The 26,424-nt window shown below is 27.9% G+C and overlaps 2 protein-coding genes and 2 long non-coding RNA genes across 5 annotated transcripts in view; 3 read left to right on the forward strand and 1 right to left on the reverse strand.

Annotated features, from left to right (window-relative positions):
- LOC123265266 overlaps positions 1-756 on the reverse strand; it is a 9,847-nt gene extending 9,091 nt beyond the window's left edge. The window contains exon 1 of the long non-coding RNA XR_006509545.1: positions 398-756. This is a non-coding gene — a long non-coding RNA (uncharacterized LOC123265266). The remainder of the gene's footprint in view (positions 1-397) is intronic.
- LOC123265281 lies at positions 114-5,882 on the forward strand. Of its 2 annotated transcripts, XR_006509548.1 has the most exons (5): positions 114-341; positions 2,628-2,800; positions 3,700-3,709; positions 4,948-5,547; positions 5,699-5,882. It is a non-coding gene; the product is annotated as an uncharacterized LOC123265281 (long non-coding RNA). The 2 variants fall into 2 exon arrangements; XR_006509549.1 differs by having other exon boundaries at positions 4,948-5,882.
- An 11,378-nt stretch (positions 5,883-17,260) lies between these two features.
- LOC123265204 (reticulocalbin-2) lies at positions 17,261-21,268 on the forward strand. Its single transcript, XM_044728862.1, has 5 exons — positions 17,261-17,509; positions 18,674-19,076; positions 19,148-19,295; positions 20,367-20,822; positions 20,900-21,268. The coding sequence occupies exons 2-5, from the start codon at positions 18,869-18,871 to the stop codon at positions 21,069-21,071; spliced, it is 984 nt and encodes a 327-aa protein (XP_044584797.1). The 5' UTR covers positions 17,261-17,509; positions 18,674-18,868; the 3' UTR covers positions 21,072-21,268.
- Positions 21,269-23,457: 2,189 nt separating this feature from the next.
- LOC123265213 (DNA-directed RNA polymerase II subunit RPB3) lies at positions 23,458-26,334 on the forward strand. Its single transcript, XM_044728873.1, has 4 exons — positions 23,458-23,678; positions 23,926-24,278; positions 25,079-25,285; positions 26,056-26,334. Exons 1-4 carry the CDS (start codon positions 23,593-23,595, stop codon positions 26,238-26,240), a joined length of 831 nt encoding a protein of 276 aa, XP_044584808.1. The 5' UTR covers positions 23,458-23,592; the 3' UTR covers positions 26,241-26,334.
- Positions 26,335-26,424: the final 90 nt, after the last annotated feature.

The following is a 26,424-nucleotide window of genomic DNA, read 5'->3' on the forward strand; positions in this document are numbered from 1 at the left end:
TTTAATTTTTTTTGTGTATTTTTTTGAAAAGTTCATTCAAAAATAAAAATTAAAAAAAAAAAAGGTACCCAAATGGTCAATATAAAAAAAAGGCATTTTAAAAAAAAATTCTTAACTTTTTTTGGTTTGGACAAAAAAATTTGAAAAAATTCTCAAAAATGTTTTTCAAAGCATAGAATGATAGAGTTTCAGCTAAATCTAAATTCCTTAAGGGGTCGAGTTCAAAAGTGGTCGATTTGGCATGGAATACCCCATATTATACAATATAATGGAGGTTCCTTTCCTGTTCGGCACCTTGAAGAATGCCTTTGAGAGTCACCATGATGTTAATAATTAACCAAGTGAGTAATTAATGATTAAAAATAATAATATGATTTTTGGTTGTATTTAAACATACCTTGTGTTTAATGGAGCTGGAGAGTTGTCGCGTTCTCAGTTAGAATCTTAAGTTAAGTTGCCTTTCCCTCTGTCCGCTGGCTCCGGAACTCTCTCAGCTTGGAGTTTGTTGGATTTAATCGGGCCTGGTTACGTCACGAGTACGATGACCCAATGAGTCTGAGAGGATATATAGATAGGAGGCCAAAACGTGGTGCCCACGCGAATTATTATAGTAATAATAAACAAAACTCTCGAGTAACGCGTAATCTCACTGTTTAAAAATAAAATATTTTTAGATAAGATATTTTATCGTTTATAAAATAATGTACAATGTAGATTGTAAATTGTACATTAAATTATATTACAGAATAATTTTAATTGTAATTGTAATGCAAGGTAACGACTGGAGGAACGTCACTAGCCTCCTTGACCACGAGAGAGAAAGAACCGGACTGATGAACGAGCAGTCTAGAGGATCTTCTCTGAAACTCGTATAAAGAGACTGTTAGAGTCTCTCGTCAGAGCAAGCAAGTACTGTCGTCTTTGGTCGAGTCGAACAACCGGTTGCTCGGAGTGACGTGAGCAAACTAAAGCCGTGGGCTGGCAGGTAATGCCAGGTAAACTACTATACGCTCGCAACCTGCGTGCCGGCCGGCTGAAGCAGGAGGGGAGTAGTCGAGGAAGAAGGTGCCCACCGGGCCGTGTAGTGTGGAGAGATACTGTGCCGATGCCGTATAACGAATAACGTGGTGAGTTGAGGAGTAGAGAGCAAGACCCAACCAGCGGCTGCTCGTCCATCCGTGGATCAAGGAACAGGATGGAGATAGTGGAGAATTGAGGGAGAGACTGAGACCCATTTCTATGACTTGGCTATTGCTATCATTATGATGGTTGATGGTTGAAGGCTTCTAGGGAAGGGATAGTAGGCTTCAGGATAGGGACTTGGACCCAATCGAGAATAGTTGCTGGTTTACTTGTACTGTTTGAGTTTCAGGATACACAAAAAAAGATTCGCTTGAGCCAAGAAAGTATTTTTCTTCTTGAGCAAAAAATTTTTTTTGACAAGAAATTTCACTTATTCCAACAAGTTTCTCTTGCTTTAAGAAATACGTATCTTGATCTAAGAAAATTTATTTGTCAAGAAAATCTTGTTTTGAGAAAATTCAGCCTCGAAGCTCCAAAAAATTTAGTTCTTGATATAAGTTAATTTTCTTGTCTTGAGAAAATTTCTCTCTTGCTCCAAAAAATTAAATATAAAGATAGAAGTAAATTTTAATTAATAGTTTTATTGATTAACATGTTAAAGGGGAAGATCAAATAATATTGAATTTTTTTTATTCAATATGTATAATTGCACGCTAAAATAATATAAAATGGGTATCAAATATTCAAGAGAAAAATTTTCTCAAGGTGAAGTAGGTGGCGCTGCTTCCCTAAAGTATCTAAAAATCTTGATCAAATATAAAAATTTATTGTATCAAATATTTGTGATAATTTCAATTAAGAAACAATTACCACCAAGCATAGAGTTAAAAAAAAAATTTTAACTTTAGCCAACACAATTTGGGTCTTTCTTCAGGCACCCGAAAATTTTCTTGAGCCAAGAATTTTGTTCTCTAGGCAAGAAATTTTTCTTTCTGTCCACAGAAAAAAAGGTTCACTTGAGTCAAGAAAATATTTTTCTTCCTAATTATTTTCTTGAGCTAAAAAAATTTTTTTTTGACAAGAAATTTCACTTATTCCAACAAAATTAATTCTCTTGCTTTAAGAAATACGTATCTTGATTCAAGAAAATTTATTTAAGTCAAGAAAATCTTGTTGCTTTGAGAAAATTTCTCTCTTGCTCCAAAAAATTAAATGTAAAGATAGAAATAAATTTTAATTAATATTTTCATTGATTAACATGTCAAATGGGAAGATCAAATAATATTTCATCATTTTTTTTCATTCAATATGTATAATTGCACGCTAAAATAATATAAAATGGGTATCAAATATTCAAGAGAAAAATTTTCTCAAGGTGACGCTGCTTCCCTAAAGTATCTAAAAATCTTTATCAAATATAAAAATTAATTGTATCAAGTATTTATGATAATTTGAATGAAGAAAAATGACTTCCACCAAGAATAGAATTTAAAAAAAAAATTTTTACTTCGGCCAACACAACTTCGGTCTTCCTCCAGGCACCCGAAAATTTTCTTGGGCCAAGAATTTTGTTCTCCAGTCAAGAAATTTTTCTTTCTGTGTAGGATTTAAGGAGAGAAGGAGAGGATACCTGAGAAAGATGCTGAGTTTGTGTGTTGGATGTTGGATGTTGTGAGTCACCTCGGCGAATAGAGCAACGGGTCTGTATACTACAGCGTAGTATAGCATAGATGCCAAATGCCAAGTTGCTGTAAGCCGGCCACATGGTGATTCGTGAGTATGCTTCTCTTTGTAACAAGAAATACAGTTAACTCTAGAGATAAACGCTTTATCTCTGGAGAAGTTAAGGTATATCGAGATGCTTTATACTTTCTGAGACTCTTAATATTAATCTGTTGACCAAAAGAAGTATTATGGACATCTATGTACGGATAGAAAATTAAATTACTGCCGAAATATATCAAAAGATATTATTTCTGGATGAGGAGCTTTTTATTATTTTATTTATTCTTAAATTACGACAGGACTAAGATTAATCGTTTATTACATTTATATTTTACCTGAGAATATTAATGTTGTTGTATTACGTGGAGAATTTTTATGTGTGAGTACTTTGTGTCGATGTATTGTAGTTTGTTGGGTAGGAGAAGATGACGTGAACACCCGTAGCATTATAAGATCCTGGGTCTGTGTATGTAATGTGTCTTTACTTGTACTTGTACTTATTCTCGACATATTTGTATGTAATAGCCAACGGAGCGTGACTTTTCACGTGGAATCAGAGGAGGCGCGGTGGGAACGCTATGAAAGAAAAGTTGTTTTTCAGAGAAAGAAAATACGTGATTGTCGATCGGGCTTGGTGTTTTGTTGCTGGGTCTAGTAACTGCTGATAAAAAGTATTCACTATTTTTTAATTACAATTTTGTACTACACATTTTTTGGGGGATTAGTTTAAAGGAAGTAGCTACTAAGTCTGACTTTTAAAAATGCTTAGGGAGATTAGATTGTTCGTTTTTTAACAGGATAGAGGCTTTTTTCGAATAATTATCTTAATTAGTAGTTGTTTAGGCAGGAAGAAAGCAATAAATTCCTGAGCGTATCAATTTTAAAAAGGTTCAATGAAAATTTAAGTTTTATAATTATAGAATTTCGATATTGGAAAAATTTTTAGATTAGAAAATAAAAGGTAAATTAAGGCTCTGTATTTTTATTAATCCGTAACAATTTTTTGAGACAAAAATTTATTTCATGTCAAAAATTTCTTGATTTAAAAAATTCTCACAGAACAAAAAATTATCATTCAAAGATTTTATTATCACAAACGACAATAAAAATTAAATAAATATTAATTTTTGGTATGTATTTATTCGATATTAGACCAACACATAAACTTGTATAATAATAAAGTTAGCCGAGATTTTTGATTTTATTATTTTGCTTAATTTATTAAATTATAACTAAAAAATATTTTTAAAAAATTGCACTTATATTTTTTGGAGTTTTTAACAAGTGAAAAAATTTTTTTGTAATAATTTTTCAATAAAAAAAATCATAAAAATTTTTAAATGTCGGCTAACTTTATTTTCATGGAAATAATAGCTTCAATATATCATTTAAAATTTAAAATTTTACAAGATTAAATCAAGAATTTTTAAAATTAAAAATTTTATAAATTAATTCATAAGTTTCTTTTGAATATAAATTAAAATGTTTGAATAATAATAAAAATAAATGAAAATAAAGTTAGCCGACATCTAAAAATTTTTAAGATTTTTTTTAATTAAAAAATTATAACTAAAAAATAAAAAAAAATTTTTTTCATTTGTTAAAAACTATAAATGCAATTTTTTTTTAATATTTTTTCGTTATAATTTAATAAATTAAGCAAAATAAAAAAAAATCAAAAATGTCAGCTAATTTTAGTATTATTAAAAATTAAGAGCCGACATTTCAAAATTTTTATTGAAAAAATTTTAATTAAAAAATTTTTAGATGTCAGCTAACTTTATTTTCATTAAGCTTGTTACCGTGTTGTGCCCTTTTTAATTTTTTGCAGAAGAAATTTTTGTCGCGATAAATTATTACGGATTAATAAAGACACAGAGTGATATTTAAATAAATTTTTGTACATGATGTTGGTGTATCAGCTCCTTAATTATAAATCTTATTACAATTCAGAGGATCATTATTTACCCGCTCCAATAATGATCCTCTGAATTGTAATAAGATAAATTTTTGTGTAAGAAAATAATACCGAAAAAATTTTTACAGTAAAAAGTAAAGCCTTTAAGAAAATATTGAACAAGAAATTGTTGCTGATAATTTTTTGTAGCGAGAATATTGTTACCGTAAATTTTAAAATTAATTATTTTAATAAGTATAAACTAATTTTAATTTTAATTATATTTTTTTCGGATAAAAAAGAATCTTTGAAGAATAATTACGTTGATGATAATATAGCAAGAATGTCTTTAAAATAACGATTACATAAAACCAAAAATCCTCGAGGACTTTCTTGCCAATAAAACCTACTCTGAGACTAATAAATTCCAGTAATATGACCTCCAGCGGCTGGTTTGGTCTACGGAAGATCTTGTAATATAAAAACTTACGTTATAATATCCTTGAACCTCGAAAACCCGTAGGACATGATTACCGAGTTCGAGAAAGGTCCCTTTCCGGTAATTTCACCGTTTCTATTAGCTAAAAAAAGGTGTATTGTTTTTTCGAGATCGTAAATCAACTGTGACGATCCACAAAACTATCGCATAGACTATTAGGAAAAAAGTAGCCCGAAGAAAGAGATAAGAGGGCTGAAAAAAAGAAAAAGCCGATTTCGAGTATAGAAATAAATTTTTTATGCCCAGCAAAGATTATTACACCTCGAGTAAAACAAAATAGTGAACTGCTGGCAGTCGGCGACGTTGATGACTTGGTGGAAACTTTTCTAATCGCGTCATGGAACTCCTAATCAATTATCCATGCTGGAAGATTTGACGCTACCGTCATTTCGTAATCAATTTGGTGGGTACCGTTCTACGGTTATTTTTAAGACCGCTTTTTTACGTCGGACCTATCGATAAAAAAATGACAAGAATCAGAGTGGAGAAAAAAATAAATAATAAATAAATAAATAAAAAGGATCAGTCGTTGTAAAGTACGATCGTCATTGCAGGTTCCCATCCATTACGTGTATACCACAATATTACTTGTACAAACTAGCATTTTTCCAGTTTCGCTACGCTGTACAACTCGCGTTCATTCACCTCCGCTTTGTGTGAGCCTGTGGGCCATATTAACGAATGAACGAACGCCGGAATAGACGCGGTGTCTTTTCCAAGAGCTAACTTGGTTATTACTACACAGAAAGAAAAATTTCTTGACTGGAGAACAAAATTCTTGATTCAAGAAAATTTTCGAGTTCCTGAAGGAAGACCAAAGTTGTATTGGCCGAAGTAAAAATTTTTTTTGAAATTCTATTCTTGGCGGAAGTAATTTTTTCTTAATTCAAATTGTCATAAATACTTGATACAATAAATTTTTATACTTGATCAAGATTTTTAGATACTTTAGGGAAGCAACGCCACCTACTTTAGTTGAGAAAAAAATTTTCTCACCTTGAGAAAATTTTTCTCTTGAATATTTGATACCCATTTTATATTATTTTACCGTGCAATTATACATATTGAATGAAAAAAAATGATGAAATATTATTTGATCTTCCCATTTGACATGTTAATCAATAAAAATCTTAATTAAAATTTATTTCTATCTTTATATTTAATTTTTTGGAACAAGAGAGAAATTTTCTCAAGACAAGAAAATTAACTTTTATCAAGAACTAAATTTTTTGGAGCAACAGGCTGAATTTTCTCAAAACAAGATTTTCTTGACTTAAATAAATTTTCTTGGATCAAGATACGTATTTCTTAAAGCAAGAGAATTAATTTTGTTGGAATAAGTGAAATTTATTGTCAAAAAAAAATTTTTTTAGCTCAAGAAAATAATTAGGAAGAAAAATATTTTCTTGGCTCAAATGAACTTTTTTTTTCTGTGGGCAGAAAGAATAACTTTTTTCCTAGAGAACAAAATTCTTGGCTCAAGAAAATTTTCAAGTGCCTGAAGGAAGACCAAAGTAAAAATTTTTCTTTAAATTCTATTCTTGGTGGAAGTCATTTTTTCTTAATTCAAATTATCATAAATACTTGAAACAATAAATTTTTATATTTGATCAAAATTTTTAGATATTTTAGGGAAGCAGCGCCACCTACTTCAGCTGAGAAAAAAATTTTCTCACCTTGAGAAAATTTTTCTCTTGAATATTTGATACCCATTTTATATTATTTTACCGTGCAATTATACATATTGAATAAAAAAAAAGATGAAATATTATTTGATCTTCCCATTTGACATGTTAATCAATAAAAATATTGATGAAAATTTACTTCTATCTTTATATTTAATTTTTTGGAGCAAGTGAGAAATTTTCTCAAGACAAGAAAATTAACTTCTATCAAAAACTAAATTTTTTGGAGCTTCGAGGCTGAATTTTCTCAAAACAAGATTTTCCTGACAAATAAATTTTCTTGGATCAAGATACGTATTTCTTAAAGCAAGAGAATTAATTTTGTTGGAATAAGTGAAATTTCTTGTCAAAAAAAATTTTTTTTGCTCAAGAAAATTATTTTCTTGGCTCAAGTGATCAGTGTTCCAGAAACGAGGGAGAGAAGAGCTCCAATAATCACCAGCAGATAAACAGACCTTGATTGTTAACTTTTTGATGACACATAATGCCGTCGGAAGAATAAATGTGCTGTTGCACGTCGTTGATTCAAGTTCTATTCCTGGAGGTCAGTGGACTTGGGAGTCAGCCTACCGGCAACACCAAGAATCAGTCTGTACACTCTAATAGCCAAGATGATGACTATGGCACTACTTCCGTTAAATTTAAAAAATATTAACAACAAAAAGGTTTTTAAAAAAGACTGAAGAAAACGAAGGAGTTTACGCCAGCACTGGTGGTCTCTGGTTTTATTTTTATACCAGTCACTCAACTTTACGATTTAGCATCTTATTCTTCATTGCTTTTGATTTGGTTCCGTAAAGTTGTTCAGTGACCCGTATAATTCAAAATTTTCCCACTGAATTGGAATCTATTTGCCCTTTAGATGGAACGAATTAAATAAAAGTTAGTATTTAAGCTCTTCCGAATCCGTATTACGATCTGATGTGGATGAAAAGCGACCGGTGTTCACGGCATCTGAGTATGCAGGTGCATTAACCGGGCTCTAGCCTCTTACCGTAACGTCTTTAAGCTTGTACTTACACTTAACTCGTAGAGAAGAGATAGCTGTGTATAGCAGCATGACTGTTGCTTGCTTGCTTGCTTGCTTGCTTGCTTGCAGTTGGGTTTAGTTATCAAGTTAAGTCCAAGAGCAAGAGCACTGGCTGCCACCGAGAACACGACAACGACAACACGCTTTTCTTCCTCACCTTGATGGATACCAGATGGCTTCTGTTGCCATGGCTCCCCAATAATTCCCAGTCACGACTCCGACAATCTCCTCATAAAACTCCTCCTGAATTACACGAATAAAAGTTTATTTGCCATCAGCAACTGTGTTGTTATTGTAAGTATAAATATTTATTTAAATATACTTTTTATGTAATTAAGAAGATATTAACTCTAGGTCTGGGAAGAAATATTGGAGCGCAGCCAATTCAATATTCTGGTGTAAAGTATCGAGAGCTTTGGAATAGACGCTAGTTTTCTGGTCACAGACAGACTACTCGAACTTCGATAATGTTTACAAGCATGGATTTTATTTAACTCTCGCTTCTTCACCGGAGGTTTATTATTATGGCTTATGGCTATACTGGTTAAGATGAGTCTCTCCGCTGTAGTTTGTTGTTGTAATGACTTTTTTACTCTGCAACTGGTTTCCGTTATCATCCATTTGGCTCACCAGGACGCACGGACGTGGATCCACGCATATATTCACTCCCAGGTCATCGGGTCACTCTTTATAAGATCTAAAAAATTTTACAGGGATATACATTACAGTTTTACTTTGAATTTTCTTATAAAGAGTGTACTTTATTTTTATTTTTTAATGTTATTTATGTTTATTATAATGAAATAAAATTTTTTTTTCAGATTTTTATAATCACAATTATTAAGTAAAAAAATTAATATGAAAATTTATATAAATCTGTAAGTATTTTTTAATATTTCATTTTTTTTATAAAAAAATGAATTTTAATCCACTTTATTATGAGAATAAGTAAAATTTTGTGGCGAGTGTATTAATCATAAAAACCCATTTTATCATATAAATTATATGATAAAATGGGTTTTTATGATTAAATTTGGTATCGTTGGAAAACAATACATGATTAAGAAATGACCTTGTATCTTGTAAACTATTGACATTTTTTAAGAAATAAGCTCATCCCGATGCTACACTCATCGAGACCTTTCATTTGAGTACTGAAATCAATTTTTCATAAGTGTAACATTTCTTGATAAGTGTAACATCGGGATGAGCTTATATCTATAAAAATATCAAAAATTAAGAAATTACCTTGTATCTTGTGAACTATTGACATTTTCAAAGATATAAGCTCATCCCGTTATTACACTCATCAATACCTTTCATATGAGTACCCACATCAATTTTTAATATATTTATATATATATATTATATATATATATATATATGTATATATGAAAAATATATCAAAATACATGTGGGTACTCAAATGAAAGCTCTTGGTGAGCGTTACATCAGGATGAGCTTATATCTTTAATAATATCAATAATTAAGAAATAACCTTGTATCTTGTGAACTATTGACATTTTCAAAGATATAAGCTCATCCCGTTATTATACTCATCAATACCTTTCATATGAGTACCCACATCAATTTTTAATATATTTATATATATATATATATATATATATATATATATATATATATATATATATATATATATATATATATGTATATATGAAAAGTATATCAAAATACATGTGGGTACTCAAATGAAAGCTCTTGGTGAGCGTTACATCAGGATGAGCTTATATCTTTAATAATATCAATAATTAAGAAATAACCTTGTATCTTGTGAACTATTGCCATTTTTAAAGATATAATCTCATCCCGTTATTATACTCATCAATACCTTTCATATGAGTACCCACATCAATTTTTAATATATTTATATATATATATATATATGTATGTACATATAAAAAATATATGAAAAATTGATGTGGGTACTCAAATGAAAGCTCTTGATAAGTGTAACATCAAAATGAGCTTATATCTTTAAAATCGTCAATATTTAAGAAAGTAAAGTGCAATTTTACAAAAGTAATTTAATAAAGCAAAATTTTATTTATTTACAGTTCACATAGTGACTGCAAGATTACTAGTTTTAAATTAGTAAAATAAATAATTCTTAAAAACTATTTTCAGCTAATGTTTGATTGACAAGAAGATAAATAATGTCCTGAATTATAAAAAAATTAAACCGGATATTTTAATAAAATTTCTAAAAAATATAAAATAAGCAATTAACCTTCCACACAAAAAAATAACGAGTTAATATCTTTTCTTTGATCTCTTGAACAAGTAACTTGACTATGACTCGAATTAAAATAAAAGTCTGAGAGTCCTTTAAAAGGTAGACAATAAAAATATTCGTGAGAATGTACAGTAAGCTTCAAGCGGTGGTACAAAAAATAATTACCAAGTAAAAGACTTGTCTCTTGGTCTAGGTGTTACCTCGATTAAAGTAACTCGGCGATACGCAAGACAGACGTTGCTGGAATAGTAGCCGGGGATGGCGAGTAAAGTAACAGGTGCCGAACGGGCTCTTGAGTTCGCAGGTGCCGAGGAAAAGCCTCTTGATAATCCACTGCAGGTGCTCGTGCTCTGAGTCCTTACGAGGCACGAGTCTGGACTCCCATTCAGGGGTAACGTCCACTGTCCATCCTCCTCGAGCAAGACATATGCACACAAGTTAGCCATAAAGTGAAAATGCCTCTACATCGGAAAAGACCGAGTAAAGTCGGCCGGAGACACGGCTCGCCGCTTCACGCTTCGCTCTGCCGCTTCTACTAAATAAATCATTATTATTATTATTGTAATTCAAAGTAGGGTGCACTTACCCTTCGCCCTGGCGTTGGATCTCCAGGAGAAAATGTTTTTAAAACACACAGCCTGGAATAAAGCAAATAATTGATAATTAGCATAGTTTCGATCTCCAAAGCAAGCCCTTCGGTAATAAGCGAACGTGATTATGATTAAAAATAAAATAAAAATAATAAGGGCAGAAGCAGTCTTGCAGAGTGCCGCTAAACCATTGCACTATGACTAATAACCGCTACCGAGACGTACTCATTGTTGTGAATACCTCTTTCTTGGAATTTATTTTAGTATTGTAGCGCACCAAACTCATTTTTTACCTCTACTCCATCTGCGTCTTAGCCTTTCTCTAGATAATACATTTTTTCTCTACATTGTATGTCCAGCGTTTTTAAATGGGTTACCCAGCGCGTACATTACTCAACAAGCTATAAGAAAAAGAAAATAAGTTTTTAATCTTTGCAATTTCTTACAATTTAAGCTTAAATTGTTGGTAAATATTTACAATTTTAATTTTCATTTTATTGAACGAAATTTCTATTTGATTTTATTGAAGTTTTTTTGAAAAATACATCAAAAAATGAATAATTAAAAAAAAAGTTGATTATCACACTTATAAAAAATTAAAAAAATAAATTTATAAATTTTTTAGAAAATTGTGATATTTAATTTTTTTTTAATTGTTCATTTTTTATGTAATTTTAAAAAAAAAATTTATCAAAAAAGATAAAATAGAAATTTGATCTAAAAACATAAGAGCCAAAATTTTTTCCAACTTTTGAAGGCAAAAAAACTATGAATGCGCCGTAAAAACAAGCAGAATAAAAAAAATTAGAAAATGTTAATTTTTCACCTAGTTATGGCCAAAAATGGTGACAATCATTTTAATTTTCATTTTTTTTTAACGAAATCTCTATTTGATTTTATTTATATATTATTTTTTGAAAAATACATCAAAAAATGAACAATTTAAAAAAAAGTTGATTATCACAATTTTAACAAATTTTCAAAAAAATTTATCAATTTTTTAGAAAATTCTGATATTAAACTTTATTTTTTTTAATTGTTCATTTTTTTATGTACTTTAAAAAAAATGAATTAAAAACATCAAAAAAAGATAAAATAGAAATTTTATCCAAAAACATGAGGGCCAAAATTTTTTCCAATTTTTAAAGGAAAAAAAAGTTATCAAAATCTTAATTTGTTTCTTTCACGACTTTTTTTTATCATAAATGCGCCGTAAAAACAAGCAGAATAAATAAAAATTTGAAAATGTTAATTTTTCACCTAGATATGGCCAAAAATGTAATAATTACTAAATTATTTTACTTTTTGAGGATTATAAAAAAACTAGAATAATTTAGATAACAATTTTTAATAAAAATCTTCTATTAGATAAACTTCACTCAATAAAAAAAAAAAATTAGATCAATTAAAAATGTAATTTTGAAGTAATCGTGTTTACAAATTTGAGAATTGACTCACCGGCTTTTAATAGCTTTATTTTGATTTTTTTATCAATATATAATTATATAATTATTCTATGAATTATTTTTGATGAATTATCTAAAGAAGAATATATTGTAAATTTAAAAATAATAATAATAATAATAACAATAGCAGGTATGAGTGTGAGGCCAGTGTCACGGTTAAAAAAAGATAACTTGTATCGCTCGGCTTCACACTTTTAATTCCACGTCGAAATAATTAAATTAGTTGAACCATAAATTTTAGATTGCTTCCATTATGCGTACATATAATACATTTATTTTTTTTTTTTTTCAATAAAACCACGTGTATATAAAGCTGGACGTTGAGGAGGCTGGTCACACGCATCTGTATTCACTAATTAATTAAGAAAAAAATTAGCGCTAATTATTTAGTGGCATACGTGGAAGTTTTACGACAAGAAGAAATAGCGAAATAAAATGGGGAATTATTTACTGATGAGCTGGAATTAAAGATGTTTGTTTTGAAATAAAAATTACGGCGTTGTGCGTTATGAATGGTTTATGGTTGACACAAAATCTCGTCATTGTTCGGCGGTGCGGCATTTTTGATGAGGTATTATCTAGAGGAGGTGGCTTCTCGCTTCAGGAGTGCGACAAACACGGAAGACAGGAACATCCTGTGTCGCTTCTATACCTATATGTATTTATATATTTTTTATAAATTTATTTATATGAAGGAATGAACCCCCTTGGTTCACGCACCGGTGATTTAACACCGTACGATGCTTTCAGAAGCTTCCTTTCTTTCCACGGCGTTGGCTCGTTTAAAAACGCTCCGATTAGTGCTCAAGATAAATTCATTTGTGGTTTTAAATAATAATATTATTATATATTTGTTGAGCTGGATGTAATGGAGATCGTTATAAATTATTTAATATTGTTGTAATTTGTTCCATCAAAATAATAATACCAATTATCAGTCTCGGAAAGTTTCTTAACAATTCAATCTGATTGAATTAATTGCATACTCTTCTTTTATTATTTTCATTCATAAAATTAATTTTTTAATTATTTGTTTTCATTTAATATTATTCTTATCTTCAAGAAATTTTTATCAAAATTGAGTGTTAATTTCTTCTTTATTTATCCTGTAAGAAATTTTAAAAATTATTAGCATTAATTAAACATAATTTTATAAATATTAAATAATTTATATTTTAAAAAGTAGCCTTTTCTAACGAACTTATAATATTTCTCTTATATTTTCATTCATAAAATTAATTTTTTAATTATATTTTGCTTACAAAAATTATTTTTTAATTTTGTTTTTATTTTCAAGAAATTTTTATCAAAATTAAGTGTTAATTTCTTCTTTATTTATTCTGTAATAAATTTAAAAAATTATAAATAATAATTTACATTTTAAAAAATAGTCTTCTCTGATGAACTCTTAATATTTCTATTATAAATATCGAGTATCTGATACACCGCTACATGGTTTAGAGTTACAGAGGATAACTTGAGATCTTCTTTATCACAAATTTTTTATTTGTTCTTTCAAAAAATTGCGGCGAGACAATTTTATTTTTTTTTTATATTCTTCAGTATGTAAATAATTATTTTTTATAAAACTATTAAATAAGGATACAATCCTTATTTTAAATAGCATAGAGTACAATGAATTTAAAATAATTAAAATACACAATTACAGTACAAGACTAGAAGAATAATAATTAAATTAGTTATTTAAATCGGGTAAAAAGCGCCAGCTTTTTTTATTTATTTATTTGTAAAGAAATGTCCTCAACAATTTACAACAATATGTTATATTTTCATGTGTGGAATGTTTAGTAATGTTTATATACAATAAATAGCATCTATAAAGAGAAAATAGATATAAGAAATTGAAAAAAAAAAATTTTAGTAATTGATAATTGATAATCACTAATTGATAGTTTATAATCACTATTTGTACACCTAGAATTTTATTATTTTAGAATCTTTTTGCTTCACTTTTTATTTTATCTGCTGGTCCTCCAAAAATGTTAATATCAATAGCATATTTGTTAATGAAAATTGCGTAGAAAATTGCGACCTTATTAATGGTAATTCCAACAGTTTTAGTCCACGTAGGCAAATGCTAGGTACAATAAAATTGAGAAGCAATTTTCACTGAGAAAATAGTATATTACACACCTAGGGAAGTAAAGTAAGAAATGTCTCAGATCACATGTAATTGTTGGCCGAGGCGAAGCCGAGGTCAACAAACATGTGATCTGAGGCTTCTTTATTTACTTCCCGAGGAGTGTATACTATTTTGTCCGACGAAGGCGGAAAGCGGCAACTAAGTTTAGCGCAGCGGGACGAAAGTTCCCACTTTCCGCCCGGAGGGCAAAAAAATACTTTTGCTCAATTAACAATTTCTTGGCTCAAGAAACTCGCTGACGATCAAATATTCTATTATTATTAATTATTAATTTCTGAAGAGAAGAACAGCAATATTTATCTTTGGATAGTAGATAAACAAAAGAATAGCTTTATTTAAATTAAGTAAAAATTATTTTTTGCCCTCCGGGCGGAAAGTGGCAACTTTCGTCCCGTTGCGCTAAACAAAGTTGCCGCTTTCCGCCTTCCCGCCGTCGGACAAAAATAGTATATTACACACCTGTGGCAAGAAAATGAGAAATGTCTCAGAACACATATATGTTGCCCGAGGCGAAGCCGAGGTCGACATATATGTGATCTGAGATATTTATTATTTTCCTGCCATAGGTTTGTATACTATTTTTCTGTCCGACAGAGGCGGAAAGCGGCAATTTCGTTTAGCGCAGCAGGCCGAAAGCTGCCACTTTCCGCCCTGAGGGCAGAAAATAGTACAGCCCTTAGGAAGTAAAGAAAACCTCAGATCACATGTATGTTGACCTCGGCTTCGCCCCGGCCAACAATTATATGTGATCTGAGGCTTTTCTTATTTTCCTTCCCAAAGGGTGTAATATACTATTCAATCAATTTAACAATTTCTTGAGCTAAGAATATATATTCTTGAAAATTTTAAAGAACATAAATTCTTGTATCAAGAAAATTTTCTTAAAAATATTTTTTTTTCTCAGTGCTTTACACGGAAAAAAGTAAACTGTAATATTCACTCGGATTACGGTTAATTTTTATAGTTTCAAACAGTAAAGCGGACATCGGGGTGCCAAAAATATAAATATTACAGAACTTAATGTAGAAAGTATAAAAGCCACAATTTATAATTTAATATCCAAAATAAGTGATTAGTAGCTGTCACTATAGTAAATAACGACTCTTTCAACTTGAAAAATTACAGTTTCAAACAGTAAAAATTGCCATTTCAATGTATAGTCCATATTATGAGGAGAAGGGGAACTCAGATGAAAGAGAAGGGGGTCTCACTCTGGGAGAATTTAACATTTGAAACAGTAAAAATTATACTTTTAAAATATACATTTTACCAGTCCAAGCAAGTCAATAATTACAGTTTGATTTTTAGCGTTGCGTTTAAAATTTACCATTTTACTTTGTAAATATTGACGTTGCTTATATTAGAAATTTACTAACTTTATTTTATACTTTTTACATATCATTGCGATCATTTTTTAGGTACGAAATGATAAATATCAAAGTCTGAATTCTTAATTATTATACTTTAACATTTTAGTCATTTACATAGCGAATATTACTGTTTGAAATAGTAATTTCTTCCATGTAAAGAGTAAATTGTACACGGAAAAAAATAAACTGTAAAATTCACTCGGATTCCGGTTAATTTTTATGGTTTCGAACAGTAAAGCGGACATCGGGGTGCCAAAAATATAAATATTACAGAACTTAATGTAGAAAGTATAAAAGCCACAATTTATAATTTAATATCCAAAATAAGTCCATTAGTAGCTGTCACTATAGTAAATAACGACTCTTTCAACTTGAAAAATTACAGTTTCAAACAGTAAAAATTGCCATTTTAATGTATAGTCCATATTATGAGGAGAAGGGGAACTCAGATGAAAGAGAAGGGGGTCTCACTCTGGGAGAATTTAACATTTGAAACAGTAAAAATTATACTTTTAAAATATACATTTTACCAGTCCAAGCAAGTCAATAATTACAGTTTGATTTTTAGCGTTGCGTTTAAAATTTACCATTTTACTTTGTAAATATTGACGTTGCTTATATTAGAAATTTACTAACTGTAGTTTATACTTTTTACATATCATTGCGATCATTTTTTAGGTACGAAATGATAAATATCAAAGTCTGAATTCTTAATTATTATACTTTAACATTTTAGACATTTACATAGCAAATATTACTGTTTGAAATAGTAATTTCTTCCATGTAAAGAGTAAATTGTAACGTTTAAACGGTAAATATTATAAAGTGAATAGTAAAATTACGATTTTACTGTTTGAAATGGTAATTTTTAGCAGTTGATCATTACTTATTATAAATCGACTGTTATTTATTACAGTTTACTTTTTTCCGTGTAGGTATGCAGAGGTTTTCTGGGCGTCGGGTGAAAAATCAGTGCCTAGAATTTGTCTGAGTATTTGAAAAATATTATAAAAATGACCCGAGTAATTGAATGAGATGGAAAATATCGATCACTTTCAACAGTTTTCTATTTTCTATCGCTACCAGTCAAAAAGTTTATTTCTTCTCAACAAATAATCGCCGTTTGTACGTCATTTAATCAATTTTACTTTAATAATAAATTAAAAATATTTTCCAATATTTCATTTTGTCATTCAATCTAAAAAGTTATTAAATTTATTAAATTAAACTTTCAAAGCTACAAAATATTCTCTTTAATCTAAAATATAAAATATAAATTTTAATATTAACACTTAAAAATTTACCAGAATATTTTTTAATAATTAAATAAATTATTTAAAAAATTGCAGTATGGAAAGAATTTGCAGTAAAAATAAACCAAGATGTCCCAAGTTAGAATGAGTCCAAATATATCCGAAATGCTGTTAGACGTCGCATTAATTCTATTCTTGAACCCGGTGCCTTGAGAATTCGTGGGCTTACATACTCTCTAAGGATAAGCGACTCTGCTCGTTAAATAAAAGTTTCGCTGTGTAGTTAAGGTAACAGATCCAGACCTTGGAACATGTGAGTAACCGAGTACTGAGTACCGAGGAATAACTCGCCAGTAACTCCCGATAAAGCTCATGCTCATCATGTCTACATGAGTGTATTTTCTATTCCTCGTTGTTCTTCATCACGCAATCTCACTTTATTTATAACAAGTCTACCCGCTCAGCCTGGATTTTTAATTACTAATTACTCATTATCATTAATAACTATCATTGAGTGCGTTTATGTTCTTAATGCCGCAACTTCCAGCTCCAGGTTTGTGCGTATTGTTTAATAAGACGTGAAAATTAATTCCGCCAACTACATCAAGATAGTTTCCTCTAAAAAATTTTTTTAGTTTCATTTTTTATATACGATAATATATAATTATAATTAATATTTTCTTATTATTGTTACTTACTTTTAATGCAATACTTACCAGTATCCTGTGTATAAATGATCATCTTCTTTTTTATAATTTTCAAATTACACATATGATCACTTTTTGCTTTTTCTTTAAACAAATAAACAAATAAATTGTAATTTAAAAATTTATCATACTGGAGTCAGCTGACAGATGTCAATTTTTTTAATTTTTATGATAAAAAATTTTATATAATATCTGTCAACTTCAGTACGTTGAAAATTTTGCTTGAACAAAATTTATGACAAAACTTAGCTGTCACTTGACCAATTTATAATTTTTATTTAACAATTAAATTAATTCTAAGAAATTATTTTTAAAAAATTCCATTTTTAATTTTTTAAAAGTTGTAGATGACAATTTTTTTTTTGCCATAAATTTATTTGTTAACAAAAGTTTTAAAAATTATTAAATATCTGCTAAATTAATTTTCTTACAAAATTTTTACAAGTCAAGTTATGAAAATTAAATTAGCTGACATCTAAAAATTTTTATAATTTTTTTTATTGAAAAAAAATGAAAATTAAAGAAGCAGATATTTAATAAATTTTAAAATTTTTTTATGAAATAAATTAATGCAAAAAAAAATTATAAAAAAAATTCACCTGTAGAAATTTTAAAAAACTAAAAATGCAATTTTTTAAAATTAATTTTTTGGAAGAAATTTTTTTTTTAAATAAAATTAAAAAATTGTTAAATGACTGCTAACTTTAATGTCGTTGAAAAAAATTATTATAAACAATTAAAAAAAAAAATTGACATGTAGAAAATTTGAAAAACTGTAAGTGCAATTTTAAAAACTGTCGGCTAACTTTTATTATTATTGTGAAGTTAGCACACAGCTGTCATTTTTTTTATTCAATTATAACTTTTCTTTTTTTGTTAAAATTTAAAGATTTATTTAAAAAAAAAAAATGACAGCTGTGTACTAATTTTAGATTTTCGAATTTTTTATTTTTATAAAAAAATAAACTAATTATAAACTTAAAACAATAAAAAAAAACTATATTTTTCAGATGCGCATGTCATATATATAGGGTTGATGAAAATAAGCAGTACCCCGAGCACCCTCTTACGATTGTTGGTCCAGCTGTCATTTTAACGTTTGGAGGTTAAGCAAACTCACAACTGTCAAGTCAATAACTTCTATATATTTATTTTCAAACGGAGTTATTTATCGACATAGAAATAAAGTAATTAAAATCATTGAAATGGTGCTAAGGATATTTACGGTACTTGTCGTTGTTTGTGTTGTTCAATTATTACCGAGTTGCGAGGCTGCCTCGGCACATATCAGGAGTCATCAACACAAGACCAATGAAAATGAAAGATTGGAAGACGGAGCATTTAGTCCCCGGGACAGTGATCACTATGTTGATGGAGAGCATCACAATGAATTTGATCATGAAGCTATTTTGGGTAATTTAATTAATTTCATTTTTATAATTTTTTACTTATTGATTAATTAACAAATGAAATTCATTTTTTAGGAAGTGTCAAAGAAGCAGAGGAGTTTGACAAATTACCAGCAGCTGAGTCTAAAAAACGGCTGAGGATTTTATTAGATAAAATGGATTTGAATGGAGATCAATTTATTGAAAGGCATGAGCTTAAAGCTTGGATTTTAAGATCATTCAGGTGACATTTTTTTTTAATTATTAATTATTACTAGCAACCTTGCAGTAATCATGTGACTTGTGAAAAAATAAATAAAATTTTGCTTTATTAAATAATAACTTTTGTTAAATTACACTGTAATTTTTTAACTATTGACATTTTTAAAGATATAAGCTCATCCCGATGTTACACCCATCAAGAGCTTTCATTTGAGTACCCACATGCATTTTCATATATTTTTCATATATACATATATATATAATATAATATATATATAAATATATGAAAAATTGATGTGGGTACTCAAATGAAAGGTCTTGATAAGTGTAACACAAAAATTAGCTTATATCTTTAAAAATGTCAATAGTTCACAAGATACAAGGTCATTTCTTAAATATATTGATATTCTTCAAGATGTAAGATCATCCTGAAGTTACACTCATCAAGAGCTTTTATTTGAGTACCCACATGTATTTTTGATATATTTTTCATATATACATATATATATATACATACATATATATATATATATATATATTAAGTATATAAAAAATTGATGTGGGTACTCAAATGAAAGGTTTTGATGAGTGTAACATCGGGATGAGCTTATATCTTTAAAAATGTCAGTAGTTCACAAGATACAAGGTCATTTCTTAATTATTGATATTTTTAAAGATATAAGCTCATTTCGAAGTTACACTCATCAAGAGCTTTAACTTGAGTACCCACATGTATTTTTGATATATTTTTCATATATACATACATATATATATATAATATATATAAATATATAAAATATATGAAAAATTGATGTGGGTACTCAAATGAAAGGTCTTAATGAGTATAACATCGGGATGAGCTTATATCTTTAAAAATTGTTCTTATTCTCTTAATAATATAGATTATTTTTAATTAAAAAAAAATATGATACTAAAATTAGCAGACATTTGACAATTTTTAATTTTTTTAATCAATAAAAATTGTAAGTAAGAAAAAAATATTTAAAAATTGCACTTAGAATTTTTTCTTTTAATAATTTTTTTCAATAAAAAAAAAATGTCTATCTAAAAAGCATAATTTAATTTCAATCAGCATGCTGACTGAAGAAGAGTCTAAAGATAGATTAGAGGATGCAGACTCAAACGAAGACGGCCGAATAACCTGGGAGGAAATTTTACACGACACCTACGGCTCCGATCCCGAAGATTTGGCTATAGATGAAAAACTAGTGAGCGATGACAAGGCGACTTTTGACGTGGCTGATCAAGATAAAGACGGATTTTTAAATACTGAAGAATTTAAAGCTTACACGCATCCTGAGGAGACTCCAAGAATGTTTCCTTTCCTGCTGGAGCAAGCTCTCGATGAAAAAGATACAGATAAAGACGGATTTATTAGTTTCCAAGAGTTCATTGGAGTCAAAGCCAAGAATGAGAATAAAGAGTGGTTGCTCGTAGAAAAAGATAAGTTTGATCATGAGCATGATAAAAACGGCGATGGTAAATTAGATTCTACTGAGATATTGGCCTGGCTTGTTCCTAGTAATGAGTGAGTATTAATATTAATTAATAATTAATTACTGCTTCCAGTAATTGATATAAATTAATTAATTAATTAATTTTTAGAGACCTGGCGACTGATGAAGTAGACCATTTATTCGCAGCGTCTGACGATGATCATGACAATAGATTGTCTTTTGAAGAAATCCTCGAGCACCATGACGTATTCGTAGGCAGCGAGGCTACTGACTACGGTGACTATCTCCATGACATTGAACGTTTCACCGACGAGCTCTGAAACTTAGTCGTTAATTGGGTTAGAAAAAAATTATTTCGACGAAAAATTGGTCAAAAACGTAAATGTCTCAAAGCATTTATTATATTTTTCGACGGGTGTCTTTTATCATTAATATACAATTTAATCCTTTTCTTGTATATTTGCCAGTAATTACATAATTATTTACGATAATTAAATTAGCAGATATTTAACTTTTTTTTTTATTTTTATTACAAATAAATTATTTAAAAAAATATTTTTTTTTAAATTTGCACTTATAATTTTTTTTAATTTCTTGATTCAGAATTTTTTTATCAAAATTTTTTCATAATTATTTATGAAAATTAAGTTAGCCGACACTTAAAAATTTTTTAATTTTTTTATTAATTAAAAATTAGAACTAAAAAACTATTTTTTAAAAATTCCACGTATAATTTTTTAAATTTTCTACATGTAAAAATTTTATGATACTAAAGTTAGCCGACGTTTTTAATTTTTTGTTTTTTTTTTTAATAATTAAATTGTAACAAAAATATATTTTTTTTTAAATTGCACACAGTTTTTCAAATTTTTAACGAATGACAATTTTTTTTTCTTTTTTTTTTGTCATTTTTTCAATAAAAAAAAATTTTTTAATTTTTAAATGTCGGTTAACTTAATTTTCATAAAATTTTTGTTTTAATTTTTTAATAAAATAAATTATGAAAATTTTCAAATGGCTAATTTAATTTTCATAATAATTTTGTAATAAAAATTCAAAAAATTATGAAAATTAAATTAGCCATCTAAAAATTTTTATTAAAATAATTATGACAAAAAAAATTAAAAGAAAAAATTTAAAAAATTATAAGTGCAATTTATTTAAAGTATTTTTTTATTTGTAATTTAATTAATAAATAAAAAAAAAGTTAAGCGTCAGCTAATTTTAGTATCATAAAAAATAATAATAAAGTTAGCCGACATTTTTGATTTTTTTATTTTGTTTAATTTATTGAATTATAACTAAAAAATATTTTTAAAAAATTGCACTTATAGTTTTTAACAAATGAAAAAATTTTTAAAAAAATTTTTGAAATAATTCTTTAATAAAAAAAAATCATAAAAATTTTTAGATGTCGGCTAACTTTATGTTCATTCATAAAAAATTGACAAATGTCTGTTAATTTCAGTATCATAATAATAATTATTTGTAATTTATTGTGCCATAAATTTTCCCTAGAAAAGGAGTGTGCATTTGTGACTTTATAGAGAAAATTATTATTTATGTGAAACAACGCACATTGTTGTCTTCCACTGAGATTATGCACCTCACCTACCACGTACTATTAATTACATTACTATTCTTTTCTTTACTTTTATAAAGTATCCATATATTATATATGATATGACTAATATTTATTTATAATTATACCTCAATTGCTTCTAATTAGCTTTTCTGGTTTATTGTTAATTATCAGCAGAGTAATTTTATTTAGATTTATATGTTACTGTCTGATGTTTGTCTAATCAAAAATAATTAAGTTGTGTAGAATAAAATTTTTAATAATTAATTACTAACTGTATTTTATTAGTTCTTTTTAATTAAATAATAATTTATTTTTTATTTATAATTAGATTCTATTATAGTCTAGTTATTAATTTTAATTAAATGCAACGATTTTTTAATTATAGTTCAGCTTACTTAGAATAGAAATTAATTTAGCAGACATTTAATAATCTTAATAATTTTTTTAACAAATAAATTATGGCAGAAAAAATTGACACGTAGAAATTTTTAAAAATTAAAATTGCAATTTTTTTTAAATAATTTTTTCACTAAAAAAAATTAAAAAAATTTTTTCATTTTTTCATTAAAAAAAATTTTTTTAATTTCGGCTAATTTAATTTTCATCAAATTTTTTAGTTAAAAAAAATTAAAATATTTTTAAGTGACTGCTAAATTTAATGTCATTATTTAGAATATTTTTTAAAATACTTACAAGGTGTGTGTAAAAGAACTAAATTCTTTTCATCTATTTTTTTTTCGTTCTATGGCTTCGTAACAATAGAAGTGATTCATTCTTTCAAAGTATGATTTCATAGAAGTCAAAAATAAATATAAATTAATATTTACAAATGGTGTAATCCGTCCGTCATAGAAATGTCATTCATCTAAGCGGCTGGATTTTTATAAAAATAAATCTTACTAATAAGTTTATCTAAAGAAAAATGAAAAATATCTTTTACAAAGTGGTGAAAAATTACAAACGTCATAAATTAGTCACTAGATTTTTATAAAAATTAAAAAAACCTACTCACAAATATGATTGATTCACTAGAAAATTTTTAAGTGTCATTCACAGCCATTTTGTAAATATTACTGAATTTATTTTAAATAAAACCGCGAGACTTTAGTACTAGTTCAATCCGCCAGAGGTACCAGAATCTGGATAAAAACATTGATGGATTTTGGAGTCAAAACAAGTAGACAATTGTCAAGATAATAAATAAATATAATAGTTAAATTTTCTTTAATAATTGAAGTAATAAAAATAAAGTTATAATGCCGTACGCTAATCAACCTTCAGTGCATATTTCGGACTTGACTGAAGAAAATGTCAAATTTCAAGTGGAGGATACAGAACTCAGGTTAGAATTTATTTTAATTATTTTTTGATACTAAAATTAAGACAACTGACAATTTTTATAATTTTTTTAACAAATTGATTGTATAAAAATAGATTTTTTAAAATAATTTCCTAAAAATTATTTGATTTGTAAAGAAAAATTAAAAAATCGTCTAGGTTTGCTAATTTTATCGCCATATTATTATTAATTATAATTTATAATTATTTATAAACAAATATTTTTATTAATTGTAATTATTACTTTTCAGTGTTGCGAATAGCATGCGCCGAGTATTTATCGCGGAAACACCAACATTGGCCATTGACTGGATCCAACTGGAGGCAAACTCAACTGTCCTGAGTGACGAGTTCCTCGCCCACCGTATCGGTATGATCCCTTTGATCAGCGACGAGGTAGTCGACAAACTCCAGTACACCCGAGATTGCTCCTGTCAGGATTTCTGCCCAGAGTGCAGCGTGGAATTTACTCTAGACGTCAAGTGTACTGAGGATTCCACCCGGCATGTATCGACAGCAGATTTGAAGTCCAGTGATCCCAGAGTTATGCCGGTTACTTCTAAGCACCGTGAGGATGACGCTAATGAGTATGGAGAAACAGACGGTAATTATAATTGATATATATAAACTTATTTAACCTTAAGGTAGTAGTCTGGTAACTTATGCCTATATTCATGACTTCTTTGGAGGGTGGTTTTTTATAGGAAAATAAAAATGAATTATCTTGAATATTTAGAGTGTTTTTATTTACATATTGAAAATATAAAAAAAAATTTATTTGAAAAAATTTAATAGTTTATTACTATTATTATTGTCACTCGAAGTTGGAACCTCAAAAAAAATGCACGTGGGTGGCCCGGGTGATTTTGGCTCTTAATGTTATCTGAAATCAAATATTCTTGATTATTCTTAATCTGTAGACATGTCATTCTCGTCGGAACTACTCAAGTTAAATTTCAAGGGTAAATAACAAAATGGCGGACTTTGAAAAAAAAAGTCCTTTTATTTTAGCAAAGAAAGGGTTGTAAAATAAAAAGTTAGGGGTGAAAAAAATTCTCGTTAGTACCGACGAGAACTATAAGTGTGTAGAACAGCCTGTTAAAATTTGAAAGCAATCGGTTCAGTAGAAAAAAAGTTAGGACCCGGGCCACACACGTGCATTTTTTTTTTTGAGGTTCCAACTTCGAGTGACAATAATAATAGTAATAAACTATTAAATTTTTTCAAATAAATTTTTTTTTATATTTTCAATATGTAAATAAAAACACTCTAAATATTCAAGATAATTCATTTTTATTTTCCTATAAAAAAACCACCCTCCAAAGAAGTCATGAAAATAGGCATAAGTTACCAGACTACCATACTACCTTAACATTGATTTTAATTTATAAATTTTTGCTACAGAAATCTTGATAGTAAAATTAAGAAAAGGACAAGAGTTGAAATTAAGAGCTTACGCTAAAAAAGGATTTGGTAAGGAACACGCTAAATGGAACCCTACTGCTGGAGTTTGTTTTGAATACGATCCAGATAATTCAATGCGTCATACTTTGTATCCGATTCCTAGCGAATGGCCTAAATCTGAGTACAGTGAACTCGAGGAAGATCAATGTAATTTTTTTTTTTTTTTTTTTTTTTTTGAGACTGAAGTTAACAGACATTAGAAATTTGTTTATAATTTTTTAATGACATTAAATTTAGCTGTCACTCGACAATTTTTTAATTTTCTTTAAAAAAAAAATTTGTTCTAAAAAATTGCATTTTTAATTTTTTAGAATTTCTACAAGTGCATTTTTTTAATAATTTTTTTTGCCATAATTTATTTATTAAAAAAAAATAAAAAAATTGTGTAATAATGTCATTAAATTTAGCTGTTACTTGACAATTATTTAATGTTATTTAACAAACAAATTTGTTCCAAAAATTATTTTAAAAAAATTGCATTTTTTATTTTTTAGATTTTCTACATGTCAGTTTTCTTTACTAAATTTTTTTTGCCATAATTTAGTTGTTAAAAAAATTATTAAGTATCTGCTAAATTAATTTCCATAATTTTTTATTATGGAAATTACATTATTATGAAAAAAATTCAATTAAAAAATTCCATACATAAAAATAACAAAAAAAATAATTAGAGGAAATTTTTAAAAGTATTTCTCTAATTGTAATTAATTTGTTTATTTTTTTAACAAATAATTTCTTAGAAAAAAAATTTTACACGCATAAACTTAATAAATTAATGAATGCAATTTTTAAAAAATATTTTTTTATTAAATTTATTTTTTAAATAAAACCAAAAAATAGTCTGTTAATTTCAGCATTATATTTTTTAATTTTTATCTAAATAATAAACTATTTTTAATTAATAAAATTAATTACAGTCGAAGCTCCATTCAACTGGGAAGCCAAGCCGAATAAATATTTCTTCAACGTCGAAAGCAGCGGAGCCCTGAAGCCTGAAAACATCGTCATGATGGGAATAGCAGCTCTGAAGAATAAATTATCTAATTTGCAAACTCAATTAAGTCACGAAGTCCAAAACGACGCGCTCAGCATTCATCATTAATATAATAAAACAAAATAATCTTTTTGCTGGAAAATTAAAAAATATAATAAAAAATTGTTTTTGTATGAAAGAACAAATCTAGTAACTTTCACCAGACTGTTGGTCCTCTGTAATTTTTTTCTCCCGCCTAATCTAGGGAATTTCTTAGTTTAATTCCAGGTTTGGCGCCGGTTGCGCTGCTAAA

Source organism: Cotesia glomerata, linkage group LG1 (genome assembly GCF_020080835.1).
Source record: "Cotesia glomerata isolate CgM1 linkage group LG1, MPM_Cglom_v2.3, whole genome shotgun sequence".
NCBI classification, from domain to species: domain Eukaryota; kingdom Metazoa; phylum Arthropoda; class Insecta; order Hymenoptera; family Braconidae; genus Cotesia; species Cotesia glomerata.

Excerpts from the sequence above, each read along its gene's own strand:
- LOC123265213 (XM_044728873.1), top strand. The coding sequence starts at position 23,593 with ATGCCGTACGCTAATCAACCTTCAGTGCATATTTCGGACTTGACTGAA. Across the intron at positions 23,679-23,925 it reads GTGGAGGATACAGAACTCAG|TGTTGCGAATAGCATGCGCC; the intron begins GTTAGAATTTAT and ends ATTACTTTTCAG. Across the intron at positions 25,286-26,055 it reads TGAACTCGAGGAAGATCAAT|TCGAAGCTCCATTCAACTGG; the intron begins GTAATTTTTTTT and ends AATTAATTACAG.
- LOC123265204 (XM_044728862.1), top strand. The coding sequence starts at position 18,869 with ATGGTGCTAAGGATATTTACGGTACTTGTCGTTGTTTGTGTTGTTCAA. Across the intron at positions 19,077-19,147 it reads TGATCATGAAGCTATTTTGG|GAAGTGTCAAAGAAGCAGAG; the intron begins GTAATTTAATTA and ends TTCATTTTTTAG. Across the intron at positions 20,823-20,899 it reads TGGCTTGTTCCTAGTAATGA|AGACCTGGCGACTGATGAAG; the intron begins GTGAGTATTAAT and ends ATTAATTTTTAG.